This window comes from Phoenix dactylifera, chromosome 2, assembly GCF_009389715.1.
Source record: "Phoenix dactylifera cultivar Barhee BC4 chromosome 2, palm_55x_up_171113_PBpolish2nd_filt_p, whole genome shotgun sequence".
In the NCBI taxonomy this organism is placed as follows: domain Eukaryota; kingdom Viridiplantae; phylum Streptophyta; class Magnoliopsida; order Arecales; family Arecaceae; genus Phoenix; species Phoenix dactylifera.
The window spans coordinates 6,921,982-6,938,297 of record NC_052393.1 but is presented as its reverse complement, the minus strand read 5'-3'; the positions used below and the strand labels follow the sequence as shown (position 1 = coordinate 6,938,297).

Below are 16,316 nucleotides of genomic sequence, written 5' to 3'. Positions count from 1 at the left end.
TTTAGTTAATAAACCCATACCTGCCATTTCCATACATTGTGATAGTAAGGCAGTAATAGAGTTAGTAAGGCAAGCACATACCAATAAGAAAATGAATAGGCATTTGCAAGTGAGGTATAAATCAGTTAAAAGCCTATTGAATAAGAATATTGTGTCTTTGGAATTTGTAAAGTCTGAGAAAAATATAGCTGATCAGCTGACCAAAGCTCTTTCTAAGAGAGCTATCATTGACTTGTCGAGGGGGATGGGCTTAAGCCCATAAGGGAGTCACCTAGGGAGGTAACCCAACCTTTGTGATTGGAGATCCCATGAAGAAGGTTCAATGGGTAGAAACAATCCATATTGCGTGACTCATTTCAGCACTACTTTTAAGGAGAGAGTCTCTTGCTCATCCCTATGGCAATAGTGCTTTGATATGTGACGTTAGGAAGGGTGTTACCCTGAATGAGCCCGAGGCAGGCATACTCCTGCAGGATACAGGTCACATGTATTCTTGGAGGACTCACCTAAATGAGAGTTGTCGTGAGGCCGCGACCGTGAGAATTGGGCTGTTCTCTAATAACTCTCATGAGAATCAAGATTCAGCGCATGGCCATAAATAGCGCTAACCCGCACCAAGTCTATATCAATACTATGTGTGTGGCATGTTAAAATCTGGTCCAAAGGGTCTAGTTCAAGACTTAGTTCACTATGATCCTTCAGGTTAGAACTGTCAACACTAAGTGTAGGTTCAAGTCCGGAAGACACCTGCACCCATTGCATAGTATAAAGCTGCCCAAATTTCTCTCTATATATATGTATATGATTTTATAAAGTTTTGAAACTTGTGGGGGACTGTTGGAATTTGAATAAATTTTGAAAAGTTTTAAAGAGGTGTAAATAAAAAAGATTTGTAACCCCCAAATTTTTTAAAAAAGAGTTGTTATAATCTTTAAGTTTTTCAAATTCCATTTGGAAGTTTCAAAACTTCTCATTATCTTTCATTATGGCCTTAATGAGGCCATAAGTATTCAACCGTTATGGTTGGATGACAAAAGGCCTATAAAAGAGCCATTCCTTGTATCTAACAAAAAATACAATAAAAAATCCTTCTTCTTCCTCTCATTGTTTCTCTCTACCACCATTCTCTCTTTTACAATTTTCTATATTATTGGGCAACCGATATAGACTAGGTAATCTGCCTACTACAGACGTGCACTGTAGATTAGGCCCGCTGTGAGCCGTTTGGGTTGTATCTTGGAGCCGTCGCTGACCGCCAATACCTGCACGTGGGGAGGCAACAACGGTTTTAGGACAGTGCGTCTTTTGGCGTGCCTCTCACACCTCACAGGCCAGATATTTTCTTACCACTATTTTATTAATTGTTAGATTTTCTTTTATGTGATTTAAATATCTACAAAGCATCTTGGTAGATCAACAGTTTAACTATCTAAACTTCCGTTCATGTTACCTATACATATTGATCACAGTTTCTTAAGTGCTTCCTTCTTTGTCAATCAATATATTACAAGAGATGGCTGCTTTTCTATAATCATGTATTGGGATGTTGGTAGCATAGTTTCATTGTTTTTTTTTTTTTACCATCCATGGTCTTCTTGCAAAGAAGCAATGTGATATGATGCTACACTTATTAGTTGGCCCGCCAGGCTTATTGTAATGATTTAATTACACTATATCTTTTTATTTGTTCAATTATTTTTACATTCAAAAATTAATTAATTATTGATCAACTACAATAAAGTAATCCATAATGTTACATCGTTTAAGATTCACTTAATTAATGATGTCCTAACACTTGGAGGGATCATAGTTGGTTACTTATCATTTAAACAAGATATTACACTTGGGTAGTTTATTATTGGAATTATTTGGACAAGAGTTGTTACTTGTACAGGAGAACCACCCTGGAGAAATTAGTAGTGCAAGAAACCATCTAAAAGATGGTAGTTATCGCTTGAAATAATTATCAATCTGTATCATAAGAAGGGAAGAGGCTTTGTTTAGGGGTTCTCTCACTTTTGGTCCTGAAACTTTGCTACTTTGGCTATGCATCGTAGAATTAAGATTGAAGCTTTAGAGTAGAAGGTCTACCTACTATATATAGAGCATGGTACTCTCGGTCGTTTGTCTACTCTGGTACCTCAACCGTTTTATGGTACAATTATTTTACGTTCCTATTCCCTCATTATGGATGAATGACATCGTGTATTATTCCCTCATTACTTTATTAGTCATCATCCTCATATCTAACTATTATGATGATATTTATGAATATGATGATGATTGTGTTTATGATCTAGATGATAACTATTCTAATTTCTTATTCAAGTGATGATTGCAGGTATACGAATGATAACTGCAATTTGCAGGACTTGGTAGAAGAGCTACATCAACATATCTTTAATACTTCGCATCAAATTCATCTTCAAGTTCGCACAATAGTTTATAAATCCTCATTATTGAGGCGTGAAAAAGAACCCACCACTTTTTTTTATCAATTGTAGCATGCCCGATATCAACCAAACCAAATTATTTTCTAGTAAAAATAATTATTGCTGAAAAAAATAAAAGAAAGTAATATTTTCAACTTATTAAAAAAAATACAACAAATTAGAGTTGAGTCAAACCACATTATGCATTACCGTGTTCTTGGCCGGATACTAGCCACAATATCAAGTTGGCCTGGGCAGCTGGTTTCGATCTCTATTTTTGCTGACGCTTTTATGTAGCGTCGGCAAAAAGTTTTGCTACTCCGGTATCGCCGATGCTTCTGCGACATTTTGATTAGCGCCGTCGGAACTTTAGCCGACGCTTATAAGCATCGCTAAAAATCGTAAAAAGTATCGAAAAAATCACTTTATCTATAACAGTGTTCTTGGCCTAATAGTAGCCACAATATGAAGTTGGCCTAGGCAGCTGGTTTCGATCCATACTTCATAAAAATCTTGCCACATGCATCTAATTTGTCAATCAACATCTTAATTTCCGACATTGTTATATATGGATAGATCGAGTGTCCATCCTGCCCAGAAGAGTAGATAGCGAAATGACACCAAAAAAAAGTTACCAGGGGAGGTAAGTTGACCTGCCACCCACGGCAAAATAATATAAAACAGACAGTGATCATCACTCGTGAGTCAAGTCCCCTAACCCACCATCCTTCTCGTGAGTTCAACCCGGGCGGCACGTGAGCTTTGCGGGCCCCACCATTGAGCCTTATCGATGTGGCACTTCGTACACCCAGTATTCAGAACAGGCGCTATCCTCGTTCACAGATGCCTGCAATAGTGTATCCTGCATTAAAAGCCACACTTTTACGGTCGCAGAGCTGATCCTTATTTTGTCTCACCTCAGACATGATACAGTAATGTGGACCAAAAACATGGATTATTGGGTCATAGCGAGTGGTCCATATACGGTGCAGAGAAAATTTTGTGTGCCTACTTTTCTGCTAAAGATTTTCTCTTCTTTCCTTCTTTTTTTAGCTGGATTTTTTTTTGATTTGATTACTTGAGATAATAGGAATGTGGAAGAAAAGTTCAAATGATGACTGATAGATGCTCCATGGAAGATGAGTGCCATTCAAATGAACGATAATGATGTGATAACAATCTCTATGACAAAAAACAATGGGCACTGTCCTCTTTCAAAAGGGAACATCAAGTGTCCCCCCCCCCCCCCCCCCCCCCCCAAAAAAAAAAAAAGGGAAAAAAGAAAAAGGAAGCTTATGCATGAATATTGCTAGAATTTATTTATTACATAAAACATGTTGACGAAATATACTATATTGTTAATGCAAGACATCTAGAATATAGTGTGGCTATTTATGAAAAAATTGAGAGATTTGCTCCTATAATTTCTATATTAATAGGAGTAAGCTTCGTCGTACCGGTACCGGACTCTGTACCAGTACCACATTAATATAGTATTGGTACGGTATGATACAGATTTTTTTTGGCGTACCGATCTTCGGTATGCCACTGATACCATCCGGTCCGATAAGGTACAACATACCAAGAATGGAAGGAGAGTAACCATGGTAAATATGAGAATCTAATATTTTATCTTTAATCTGCATGTGGACTTTTCTTTTGGGCAAATAATGGCCATGCATCTTATATTTCATTGCTAGAGATTTCTAAGCTAACCCATGCACTTCGCTCGCTTAACTTACATAATTTCTTTATTCAATATAATTATATGACAGTCACACTAGCCTTATCTCTATGTAGTTGCCAACTGTTGCATTCAAGTTTACGTGTACCCGGACCACCAGGGCATATTGGAGGCTGACGTGCTCCACGTTCCCCTCTAAATAATATCGCGCTTTGAAGGAAAAACCTCTTCAATTTAACATTTCCGAGACAACTTGGATCGATGACAATGAGTCGTGATGCAGGCTGCAACTCCATTTTTTTTTCTTATCATACACATTGATGGGGGACAAATTGGATCGTCCTGCTCGAGGCAAGAATCGTCCCATCCCGGCCAGACATACCACACCACTGATCAGATAGGATCATGGTCCTCCTCAGAATCAGCCCGATCTCGAACTCCACCGAAGGCTCAATTTTTCTCGGCCGGATCTCTCCACTGCTATGACCTACAGCAACCTCTCCTGATGCTTATAATGACGTCTCGGGCCCGAGCTCGGAACGCCCTGCTGTATCAGTTGCGAGCCAAAGAGCTCCTTCGACCGCAGGATTATGCGACGACGCACCCCGACTAAACTCGGGGCGCCCTTATATTCGCCGACGAGCCCCGACCGAGCTTAAGGCGCCCTTATATTCGCCGACGAGCCCCGGCCGAGCTTAGGGCGCCCTTATATTCTCTGACGCGCCCCGACCGAACTTGGGGCGCCCTATCCAACAACGCGGCCTGACCCTAGAGCTCGGGGCGCCCTACCGAGCAAACCTCGGAATTGGAAAAGCTAGGTCGATCTCAGCACCTGCTAAGCCGACCTCGCCGAATATATGATGCGACCTCTCATCAAGCTCGGTCTCGCCCACGACCGCATCCACGTGCACGCCCACGCCTGCCTACATGGTCGTATATTACAACCTCACCGCGCCATGTTTTGCTTGCTGCCCAACGACAGCCAAGGACAACGCCATGCTGCTCCAACCATACCCTGTCACACCTATCAACACCTTACCGTTCACAAGAACGGCCTACGCCGTGTGCTCTAGCTGTGCGCCATCTGTCTGAAACCCATTTCCTCTCATAATGAGGACGGACCATGCCTCCACCACCTGAGCACCTCTATAGGGACATAAATAGCCCCATCAGGTAACACTAGAGGGATCTTTTTTTGGACCTGCTAAGATCCACTCTAACTTGAGTATCGTAAGGCCCTCATCGGAACGACTGGTGAGACTTTGTGTAGGTACGCCATCGCGCGGGAGATGGCACTCCTTCCTCTACTCCAACCGGCAGCTCCCTCGACTCCCTCGGTGTGGTCACCCTCGAGCCAGATTTGAACCACAACACATATGTTCTACCTTCAACATGCATCCTCATGTAAACAACTACATGGATAGGTATAGATGTGCTTTTAGAGATAAGAACAAGGCAAGGCATATAAAGTGACACGGAATAATTTCCATCTTGGCTTAAACATTATCTACACTAAAGTGCTTACGTCAATGTGTCTAGCATTAGTCAATCATGATCTTTCTATGCTTTTAATGTTTGATTTTTATATCCAATCTTTACTTTAAATACGTGTGTACGTACTTGTTTTTTTTCCTCCAGATTTTTACGAAATGTCATCCCAAAATTTAATTCTAAAAATTTGGAAGTTCCAAATCTTGAAAAGGACAGAATAATAATTTGAAGTGATAATCTTAAAACCGATAATCTTCCAGATATTTACAGTTCTACAGTATAAAATATATAAGTAAGACAATCTCATTCGATAAACTTAAGCTTTCGGGATAAGTGGCCATTGTTAACATGGTATCAGAGTAAAGGTCCTAAGTCCGAATCCTATCTCCGCACTCTTTAATCATATTATTAAAAAATAATAAAATATATAAATAAATTTATTTTATCCTATAAACTTGAGTTTTAGAACAAGTGATGATTTTAACATCCAACTTGCAATCAGCAAGATATATGCATGGGTTATCAACTATTATTCCCATGGCAGAATGATGGGTAAACTGCAAAGGAGCTACCGAAGGTAATTATTAATATTTAGCAGGTTGAAGCTACTATTCATTGTACGTATGGTCCATTGCTTACATCTGTAGGAAGAACCAAGGGTTCCCCGAGAGAGCTCTGCCGCTTTCAGGGTGGTGGTCCTCCCTCGGCAAAGAGACCATTGCTTCCAGCGGCAAAGGCTGTGGCTGGTATTAACCCGATCTCAATTCACAGCAGGCTGCATAAGGACGGCTTGGCCTTCTGATCAGGACCAATCCAGCGCCTGAACCTCATCACCGGCCAGGTACAAAGGAAATAGACCATTCTTTGTCCCATGCGTTCATTGTTTAGGGAAGGGTAAGATAGCGTTTCTATTTCTATGGTTTGCGTAGGCCAGGAGGAATAGAGCCGAAGGTCTACATAATTGATAGCACGATGAGGTAAATATCCGAAGTAAATAAATATATCGAACTCCATCAGCATTTCAAGTTCACTGCCTGAGATTATGATCATTTTTTTTTAATATATAGAAAGAGCACAAAGGGAAAGGATTACGTGGTTCTCCATACTGTATATTCATGCAGATTTTTCGAGTTTCAAAGCAGTTTTTGTATGGTAGAAAATTTGTCGAGTGGATGATTAATTGTGCTTGTTTTTTTTTTTTCTGGTCATCAATAAATTCTCTACATGTAGCTCATCATGTGAATCACCTCGTAGTAAATAATTTAATGAATATCCTCTCTTTCGCAATCTGTTTAGTGTGAAAAATTCTAGAGTTGGCTTTGACTTTGACTTGAGTTGGAAGAGATTAGGACGATGATCTGCTCCGAGATTTGTTCATAGAACATAATATCCATAAGAAAATATGAATATTTCTTGATAGTATTCATCTATCTCATCAGGAGAAGGTGTAAGTTGCTGCAGCTTGCTTTACAACAAGGAGAAGGAGTCATGCTCAAAATAGTGCGTACGGAGTATAGATTTTTGAGGCTTCAGTAAGGGCTTGCAATCTTTGGTGCTGCCTCGGTCGCACAAAATATATTTTCTTCTGTTAAAAATGGTGGAACTTTTGAGGGATACAGCGGCGATGCCACCTTGCAGATAGGAACTAAGAATTTGAAACATCTCGTTGGCTCATGCACGAAAAGTCTGTCAATCAAATAATCCAAGTTCTGGCAGGGAGGCAAAAATTAATCAAACATTTTGAGCTCCATAGTTGTGATGGCCTAGCTAGGACCCAGTCTACTTGTCCAACCAGACCTGGATATTGGACCCGTCCATGCGTTGCACACGATGAGCAATGGTAGATTCCCGATAAAAGTCCGCTTTTTCATCTGAAGCAGGCGAATTCTAGTAGAAATAGGAGATATAGGGCGGCTAAAACTCTTATAGGGTCGCTAGAATTCTAGGTCACCTCTATAAATAGGGAGCCCCTTTCTATCGTGACCTTCCACTGCGAGCATTGCGCCTCCTCCTCTCTTCTTTCCCTCTCTTTCTCCTCTTCCTTCGAACTCACCGTTTCTTAGCATTGTGCCATCGAAAATTGAGGCCGGTGTTTAGCAGATTCGCCTAGTAAAATTTGAAAGTCCAAGGTGGAAGAGGTAAGTAAACTTTATATTTCTTACTAATTTTTGATATATTATTTCAGATAGATGTGTATATAGATCATGATTATTGGCTTCGTGTTATCGTGGGCAGTACCTACGGTAGTATGGCCGTGTTATGCTCCGGATTTGAGACGTGGCAATGGCAGCAAGATGATTAGGAACTTTAACAAAATACTGAAATGGAAGAAATCAGCTGATATTGTATATGGAGTCACTCTTTAGAGTCTCTCCTGAAGCATCTACATTACCAATAATTTCAGAAGCTAAGATGAGATTTTTGATTTTTGATACCAGACCCTTTCATACACAGCAAGCATATCCTGTGGTCCGAAGCAACCGTACTCGTTGGCCAAAAGCCAGCAACCGCACTATAGCACTCCACATAACACGCTCCTCTTCCCTCCCAAGGCAAGCAGAAAGCAAGAGAGGAAAAGTCTGAAGGAGAGAGCATTTTTCCTCTTTTCATTGATCCCTTCACCAAAAGGTAGGATGAAGTCTGCTCTCCTTTCTCTCCCCTTACTCTAGCTTTGCCTTTTGGTATATCCCCAGCTCCTAGTGGTACCATATATCTCTTCATATACAGGAGATCTCTTGATGGCTTTTATATCATTCACCCTTCCTCTGTACTTTGGCGTACTCCACCATGCATAGAATTCTCTTTCCTTGTGGCTGTCTTAATCTCTCTTCAGAGAAGCTCCTAATGCCTTTTCCAGTTGATGTGCTCCTTGTGATCTTATCTGTTCTCTGAGCTCAGAGCTTTGATGCGATTGCTTTGGCATTTTGTTTGGTATTTTTGGCAGATTTGGACTTGGTTTTGTTTCCGAGGAGCCTGTTTGGATTGTAAATAGCACGAAGAAGGTTCACTGGGAGTCTGTTTTGATGCTTAGATGGATCTGTGAGGATCAGGAGGATGGTGGGATGTGTTGGTTCTCGGCAATCTGCTAAGCCCTGAGGAACGATGCGAAACCAGCTATGATTTGCTCTGCTGGTGATTTGGTTGTGTGGAAAGATTTTCCTAAAGGTCTCAGGGTTCTCCTTCTCGATGAAAACGGTCCCTCAGCAGATGAAACAAAACTGCAACTAGAAGCAATGGACTATATTGGTATGCTAATATGCATGGTCTATTTCTTCAAAATTATGCGCAGCCTGTTTCTCTTCTTTTTCTTCTTTATCTGATCTCATGTGCAGTATTTATGTTGCTCTGCCTTTCATGGTGATCTTTTATTTTGGTGGTTAATTGCAACTTGCAACATGGCATATTTATTATTTTTTCTATGGTTCATCAATTTGTTTCATTGAATGCGACAGGAGCTTTGCTGATAAAAGGGTAATGATCTTCTTATAAAAAAAAAGAAAAGAAAAAGAAAAGAAAGAAAGATAAAAGGAAATGATCAGGATCTTTTTTCCCTTTCTTTTTTCATTTTTTGAGTAATATTGTAATAACATGGATAAGGATAACGCTTCAGTTCCAACGTGTATTTGGGATTATCTTTTTGGAATTTTAAATACGTTCGGATTATATGCCTCTTGGAAAATTTTTCTTTTTCATTTCAGTATCTCATGTGGAACAGCACTTGAGATGTTTAAATTCGATTCATTCATTTTCTTCGGTCCCAATTTTTTATTCCGTCTCCCTTCACTCTTTTTTCACTTAACATGAGATGTATTTATGAGCACGGCATTATTAATATAGATATTTCTTTCCTCTTTCTAGTTTCAAGGTATGGCATCCCTCCTAATTACTTTATATATTAAAGAATTAGGAGTGTCAAAGAAATGTGTAATATCATCATAAGAAACATGTTCTTTCAGTTTATTTTATTTTATTTATATACTGTATACATTCCATGCATGCTGAGTTCCTGAAAATTTTTGTGAATTTCCAGTTTCTTTATATTGCAATGAACGAGATGCATTAGAAGCAATCTCGAAGAACGATGAGGGCTTTCATGTTGCTATTGTAGAGGTATGGCTTCAAAGAATTCAACCATGTTAAACTATATGATTATTTGCTATATTCTCGAAAAGTGTCCAATATTTTGCAGGTTGCAACTGGTACTTGCCAGGGGAGCTTCAGGTTTCTTGAAATGGCCAGGGACCTTCCAACAGTTGGTAAGATTAGAGTGTAGATACTTCTGCTAGCTGCTTATCAAATTACTCTTTGCCAGCTCTCTCTCTCTCTCTCTCTCTCTCTCTCTCTCTGATTGGATCTTTGCCAGTATGTTTAAGTAAATTACTTGAGAATAATGTAGGAGTTAAGTTTTGGACGCGTTGATTTGTAGGATTTAACAAGGTTCTTATTAAGTATTTTTTTCTCATGGGAAAAAGCTGAATCCAATTTACTGACTTATTTATTAATCAATATATATCATCTAATAGTCAGACATCATTATCATATCAGATATATTTTTTTTGTTTTGTTTTTTTTCATTTCATATCTCGAACTCTGCTAATTTCCAGGTAAGCAGCCCAGACAGACTGTTGTCCAACGATAACTTCCATGACTGATTTAAATTAGATCTTTAACAATTTTGTATGAGCCATCTAATTTAAATTTCACATTCAAAGTCTTGGCTTGTAATTGTGATTTTTGCGCCAAGTTATCCTACTTTAGTTCGTAAGAAGACAGAATGATGTTTCATACCATTAAGTGCAAGTGCTTTAACAATGATTTTTTTGGCTGCAGTTATTTCAAATGTCCGCTGCTTGAGCACCATGATGAAGTGTATAGCAGTGAGCTCTTTGGCTTCATGGATGATACAATTATGTTCATAGTGTCTTGATTTTGTTATCCTATGTCTGTCCACATCATTCATAAATCACTCTACGTAATTGTGCATGCATATTATTCTCCCTTTGTTATGCCTGCATATATTATTAGACAGGACTTATGAATATTTTTACATGTTTAATTGATCTATTTGTGTGAATTTCTCAGCTTGGTGCTGTGGAGTTCCTTGAGAAACCACTATCCGAAGACAAACTCAGAAACATATGGCAGCATGTGGTTCACAAGGTGCCTTTGCATCCAATATAAGACTTTAAGACAAACAAGACTCTATTGCAATGAATTGGAAATTTTAAGAAGTTGCTGAGTTCGTTAGCCCTGAACAGGCCTTCATTGCAGGGGGGAGTGTGCTCTCCAAATCATTGAAGCCGATCAAAGAGACAGTTGTTTCGATGCTTCAACTTCAGACAGAAACAGGAGAACTCAAAATTGAAACCCAATCAGAAGCAGAAAACACGGAGAAGGAACATGAAAATAGGCATGAGAATGCTGTGGCAAATGACAGGTTCCCAGGTCCTTCAACTCCACAGCAGGAACATGGAGGAAGATTGCTAAGTGATGGAGATTGCCAAGAGAGAACTAACTGCTCAATAGAGAGAGGCTGCACAGAGAATATCAAAGACTCGTTAGACGCGAGAAATTGCAGCAGTTTGGAATCAAAATCTGTCGAAAATACCTGCAACAATTCAATCCCCGCAGCTAACACTGAGGAGATTCTGCCTTCTAGACCTGAAGAGGCCGCAACTGAGGGGGAGGTGAACTCGGCTGATGGTTCTAAGACGACTGATGATCAATGCAGTGGTGCTAAAGAAGTCTCCCTACCCTCCTCAAGTTTGCATAATGGGGACAATGTAGAAGCTAGCGCAGACGATTCAAAGAAGTTAGTTGCTAATAGTAATTCATATTCGAATGGTAGCAGAAGCAATAAAAAGAAGATGAAGGTGAGCAGTGATTTGCTACAAAGATCGTAATTCTTTTGAACTAACCATGCCTTTCTTCGACATCAATTAGCTTTGACATGGTTGTGGTGTTGGTTTTGTTGGCGTTTCAGGTGGACTGGACTCCAGATCTCCATAGAAGATTTGTTCAGGCTGTAGAGCAACTGGGGGTGGACCAAGCCATTCCTTCCAAGATTCTAGAGCTGATGAAAGTAGAAGGCTTGACAAGGCATAATGTAGCTAGCCATTTGCAGGTTAGTTAGATTAACATCATTTTGTTCTATGTGCCTTCCATTAGGTCAAGTAGGATAGACTCCCAAATGGGACCAATGGAATCATTTTCTAATATGAGATAAATTGCATGAGATCATAAATTTACCAAACCTGGCCTCTATATCATGCTTATGCAATTTGTCACAACCCAAGAACTCACCAAAAAAAGTTAGTTCGAAGGTATTTTTTTGAATTTTTTGGTCTTGTATAAGTACCCAAAATCATCCAAGATCTTTCCGACAAATAATCGATGTGAGATTAAATATACGCCCGCATAGGTCCTCATATACTGCCCCCGTTCAAGCCCCAAGACCCAAAAAAGGCCAGTCGGAAAGGTTTTTTTTTTTGGACTCTTTGGTCCTGTATAAGTGCCCAAGATCTCCTCAGCAAATAATCGATATGGGACTAAACACATACTTGCACAGGTCCTCATACAATTAAGGTGCTTAAGCACTGGATCAATTATCTCAATAATTCTTCAGGCACTAGCAGAAACGGCTTATGCATACTTGGCCATTATGATGTATGAGGAAACATAAAGGACTTCATCTAGAACTCAGAAACAACTGGAAACACTAATGAGGAGGAAATATAGTCATCGCATAAGAACAAGAGCATCATCAGAATAATCAGTTAATTTCTTAATGTACCTTAATTTTATGCACACACATGCCAAATGTATTTTGGTGATTATGCTCTTCTTCTTCTTTTTTTTTTCTTTTCCCTTGCAGACAGGGACTTTCTAAATCATTACTTCTTGTGTTTCTATTTGCTAACATAATCTACAAAGCGAATGTAAGATTGTGCTTTTTATTTTGCAGAAATATCGGAAGCAGAGGAGACACATCTTGCCAAAAGAAGATGACAGAAGATGGCAGCCTTATAGAGATCCCACACTAATGGGTTTCATGCACAAGCCACTTGTGGCTTTACATCCATATCATCCCCATTGTGGAGTTCCATTTGGTCACAGCTACCCTGCTTGGGCTCATCCAAGTTACCATCCCCCTGGTGTCCAAATGTGGGGCCATCCTGGCTTCCCACCGCGGCATCAGCCTCCAGAAAATTGGGTTTGGAAGACCTACCCTGGGGTAATGACTGTTACTACACAAATTTTCCCTGTTACAAAAAAAAAAATTATGTCCAATGGCTATTCCTAATTTATCAGCACAAGACCATGCATCTGATAGAAATGATTTTTTTTTTTGTCTTGATAAAATACTTAATGTCATTTATTGCATTCATTAATAATGTTATATAGCATTGTATTTGACGATGCATGATACCATGATGCAGATTAATGCTGATGCATGGGGCTGCCCTGTTTTGCCACCTTATAACCATTATACCGTCCCTACGGTGAGTTGCATACTATGCCTAACCTTGCATGCATGAATGCATCCCTTTGGGTCTGTATCTAAGATAAAAGAATCTTTTTTTAAAAAAAAAATAAACTGAATTGAACCATGCAGAGGTCCCTGATGAGTAACGGTTCGAATGCAAATGGAAATGGAAACTGGCAGTTTAGAGATTCCTATGACTTGCATCAGGTATGGGACTTTTGCCATCTAAAAATCTCGAATTTGTCTTGTTTCTTATCCATCTAACTATGTAGATCGATTGCATGCAGTTTAACAATAAATACATAGATCTACACCACCACTAGGAAATTAGCGAAGATCTCGTTAAAGAATGAGTTATATGATTAATTATTATTTGGAAGTAAAAAATAAAAAAAGAAGCAGATATTTCATAAATTGCAATATTATGGGCTGAAATTACTTGCTGAAATAAGTTTTCAGCTGAATTGCCGTGGCCCCTGTTGGGAGGACAAGGCTGTTTTGCCATAGTTGATTTTGTGATGTTGGAAAGTCTAGCATCACTTATTTGACCGATCAATTTCTGGTCTAACATTAGACAAAACAACCAAATTGCATACATCTGTTGTTCATTCTTATCCGGTTCTGATATTGTTAGTAATGAATGATATTGCACACATAGTTGTACCCCAAAAAAAATATATATGTAAAACCAAGGTATTTTGATTTGGTACTGGATGCTGTACCAGTGCCACGTTATAATTGTATTGGTACAGTACGGGGCCGGTTCAGCATATTGAATGTCGGTATGCTTTTAGAATCGTATACCGATACTAAATTATTAGGTACAGTATGCTTCAAACCAACTAGTTTGATACAGTATGGTGTACCAAGTGTCCAACTCCATTGATACTATAATAGAAAAGTGCGTTGAGTGAGTGTAAACGCCAGTCTTCATCTGGAAAAAGTTAGACACCTTTCGATAAGATCAAAAACATCTGATAAATGAAAGAGATTTGAATGCAATTTGCTTCATGATCAAAGTATGCAGAGCCTCAAATTCTTGTCAGCCTAGCATTAGCTATGCAGGAAATGACTTGTTAACACAAATAATTTTAAATTTGATGAAGTCAGTAGAAGAAGCTTATATGCTGGGATCCCCATTTCAACCCTAATTAAGGACCTAGAATTATGCAAACAAAGACTTCCAGACTCTGGTATCACTACAAAATGTTTATTATTTCTGTAGAAAGGTAATAATTCAGTATTCAGGTAGCTCTTTTTACTTCACCGATATCGAGCTTCCATGATTCTCTCTACCCTCCTATGATGTTGATCCAGAAAGGAGCAATAGAAAACCGCCATGATGGTTGAGTCACTTTCAATGGGGAGATGTTTGAGTTATACTAGTATTTTTCAATATTGGAATAGTAATTTATACATTGGCTATAATTTATGAGTCTGCCTCATTACCCTCATTTTCAATCAACATAAACAAAAAAGGGATCCATTACACTAGTGTGAGAACCTGGTTTACTATGAACTACTCTAGACTAGGCTGAAGAGGCTTGGACCGGCCTTCTTGCATGCTGTGCATGCCCTGGGGAAGGAAGACTTGAGTCTTTTTTCTCTCCCAATCCTATTGGAACCTAGGTGATGGGTTTGAGGTGTGATAGAAGTGGTTTTAGAGTCAAGCTAGTCAATATTAGACCGGTTGAAGGGCCAAACCTTACAAGTAGTGGATATTTTGTGGATCACTATTGCCTGTCTTCCTCAGCTAAGGTAACTAGTACTCTTTTATGGTTAGTGTAAGGATCCATGCGGGCTTGTGTTTAGTCCCACATCGGTTATTCACTGGATAGATTTTTGGTTATTCACCGCCCCTGATTTCATCTGCTCAATAAGATCTGCCTGGGCATTTGCCCTTCTCTTTCTTCAAATAAAATAAAAGAAAAAAAAACTTTAGCTTTTCTTTTGTCGAGGCCCAACTTCCTCAGGATTCCAAAATATCTGTCATCCTGGTACAGTTAGCACTTTTAGGATCAAAGATTTACCCCGTAACCAAGTTAATGAGATTTCATTTATGTCCTTCTAAAAACAACATATAATTTATATCTTTATAACTATATCATCTATTTATAAAATCATACTCCCTCTCTTTCTTACTATATGATAAAAATATCAATATCCCACTTTAATTAAAAAACACACTCATATATATAAAGCTTAAAGTTTAACCTAACTAAAATAAACTTGCACCGAAACATAAACTATCTCAAATAATATTGCAAAAGAAAACAAAGATATATTAAAAATATAATTACAAGTAGGACTTGCAGTATGTATTACTTTCTCAATGTAATATAAAATAATGGTTTGTGACGCAGGCAGAGGAGGTAATAGATTCGGTGGTGAAGGAGGCGATGAGCAAGCCGTGGCTCCCCCTCCCTCTCGGTCTCAAACCACCCTCCACCGACAGCGTCCTCGCCGAGCTCCGTCGCCAAGGCTTCCGGGCCATCCCGCCGGCCACCAAGCCTCCTCCCCGGTGATCGGTGGGCCCAGCCTCTTTGTGCGGCTAAGACTCCTGCTACGTGGCTCGTACTTTCATCTCACTGGACTCTGTGGCTGTAAATAAAAGTTGGTGAGGGGACCGCCGCCAGGCCCTTTCACTAGTGTCCTGCTCTGGGCTTGGCTTTGCTCCTCTTTTATTTCCCCCGTTCTTCTCCTCTTGTTTTTCTGCGTCTTTAGTTGCCAAGAATAATGCAGTCCTGTCGGCTGCTTGTCGTCAATTTGTGCAACCTTTCCAGGGCCACTTTGATTCTAAAGGCCTTTCATCTCTCAATATTCGCAAGGGAGACTCCATTTGATACGTCATTATTTTTTCTTTTTTTTTAAGATATAGTTTTAATAATTGTAGTAGGAATTAATGTTTTAGAAACATAGATCAGGGAACTGTCAATCAATATGGTGTTTGGTCGGAACACCCGTAAATCCTTGACTGTCAAAAAAAATAGTTATCAAGTAAAGACAATAACATATAAAGTTTTTGGATCATCCGGTTGTCCCTAATTAATCACCTTTGATCCATAATAATAAAATTGTGCTAACCTATCAAATTTAATATTTAAATTTTTATTGATTAATTTTATAATAAGTTTAATATTTTGTGTTAAGAAAAAAAATTATTCAAGATCCTAATTCAACTAAATATATCCTATTTTCGGCCTATATAGAGTACCACCATCAT

General features: G+C 39.1%; 1 protein-coding gene across 2 annotated transcripts; it reads left to right on the top strand.

The window, feature by feature from the left end:
• The first annotated feature begins 7,195 nt into the window (after positions 1 to 7,195).
• Positions 7,196 to 16,011, top strand: LOC103703563 (two-component response regulator-like APRR2). 2 transcript variants are annotated; one of them, XM_008786460.4, is made up of 14 exons: positions 7,196 to 7,745; positions 7,843 to 7,952; positions 8,046 to 8,235; positions 8,552 to 8,853; positions 9,638 to 9,717; positions 9,797 to 9,863; positions 10,438 to 10,484; positions 10,690 to 10,767; positions 10,866 to 11,480; positions 11,591 to 11,731; positions 12,572 to 12,841; positions 13,047 to 13,109; positions 13,223 to 13,300; positions 15,457 to 16,011. In XM_008786460.4, the coding sequence occupies exons 4-14, from the start codon at positions 8,724 to 8,726 to the stop codon at positions 15,616 to 15,618; spliced, it is 1,731 nt and encodes a 576-aa protein (XP_008784682.2). In that variant the 5' UTR covers positions 7,196 to 7,745; positions 7,843 to 7,952; positions 8,046 to 8,235; positions 8,552 to 8,723; the 3' UTR covers positions 15,619 to 16,011. The 2 variants fall into 2 exon arrangements, with proteins under 2 accessions (XP_008784682.2, XP_008784681.2); XM_008786459.4 differs by lacking the exon at positions 7,843 to 7,952.
• Positions 16,012 to 16,316: the final 305 nt, after the last annotated feature.

Coding starts and splice junctions, on each gene's coding strand:
- LOC103703563 (XM_008786459.4), top strand. CDS start 8,724: ATGATTTGCTCTGCTGGTGATTTGGTTGTGTGGAAAGATTTTCCTAAA. Junction 10,485..10,689: donor CCATGATGAAGTGTATAGCA/GTGAGCTCTTTG, acceptor TGAATTTCTCAG/CTTGGTGCTGTGGAGTTCCT. Junction 11,732..12,571: donor ATGTAGCTAGCCATTTGCAG/GTTAGTTAGATT, acceptor TTTATTTTGCAG/AAATATCGGAAGCAGAGGAG.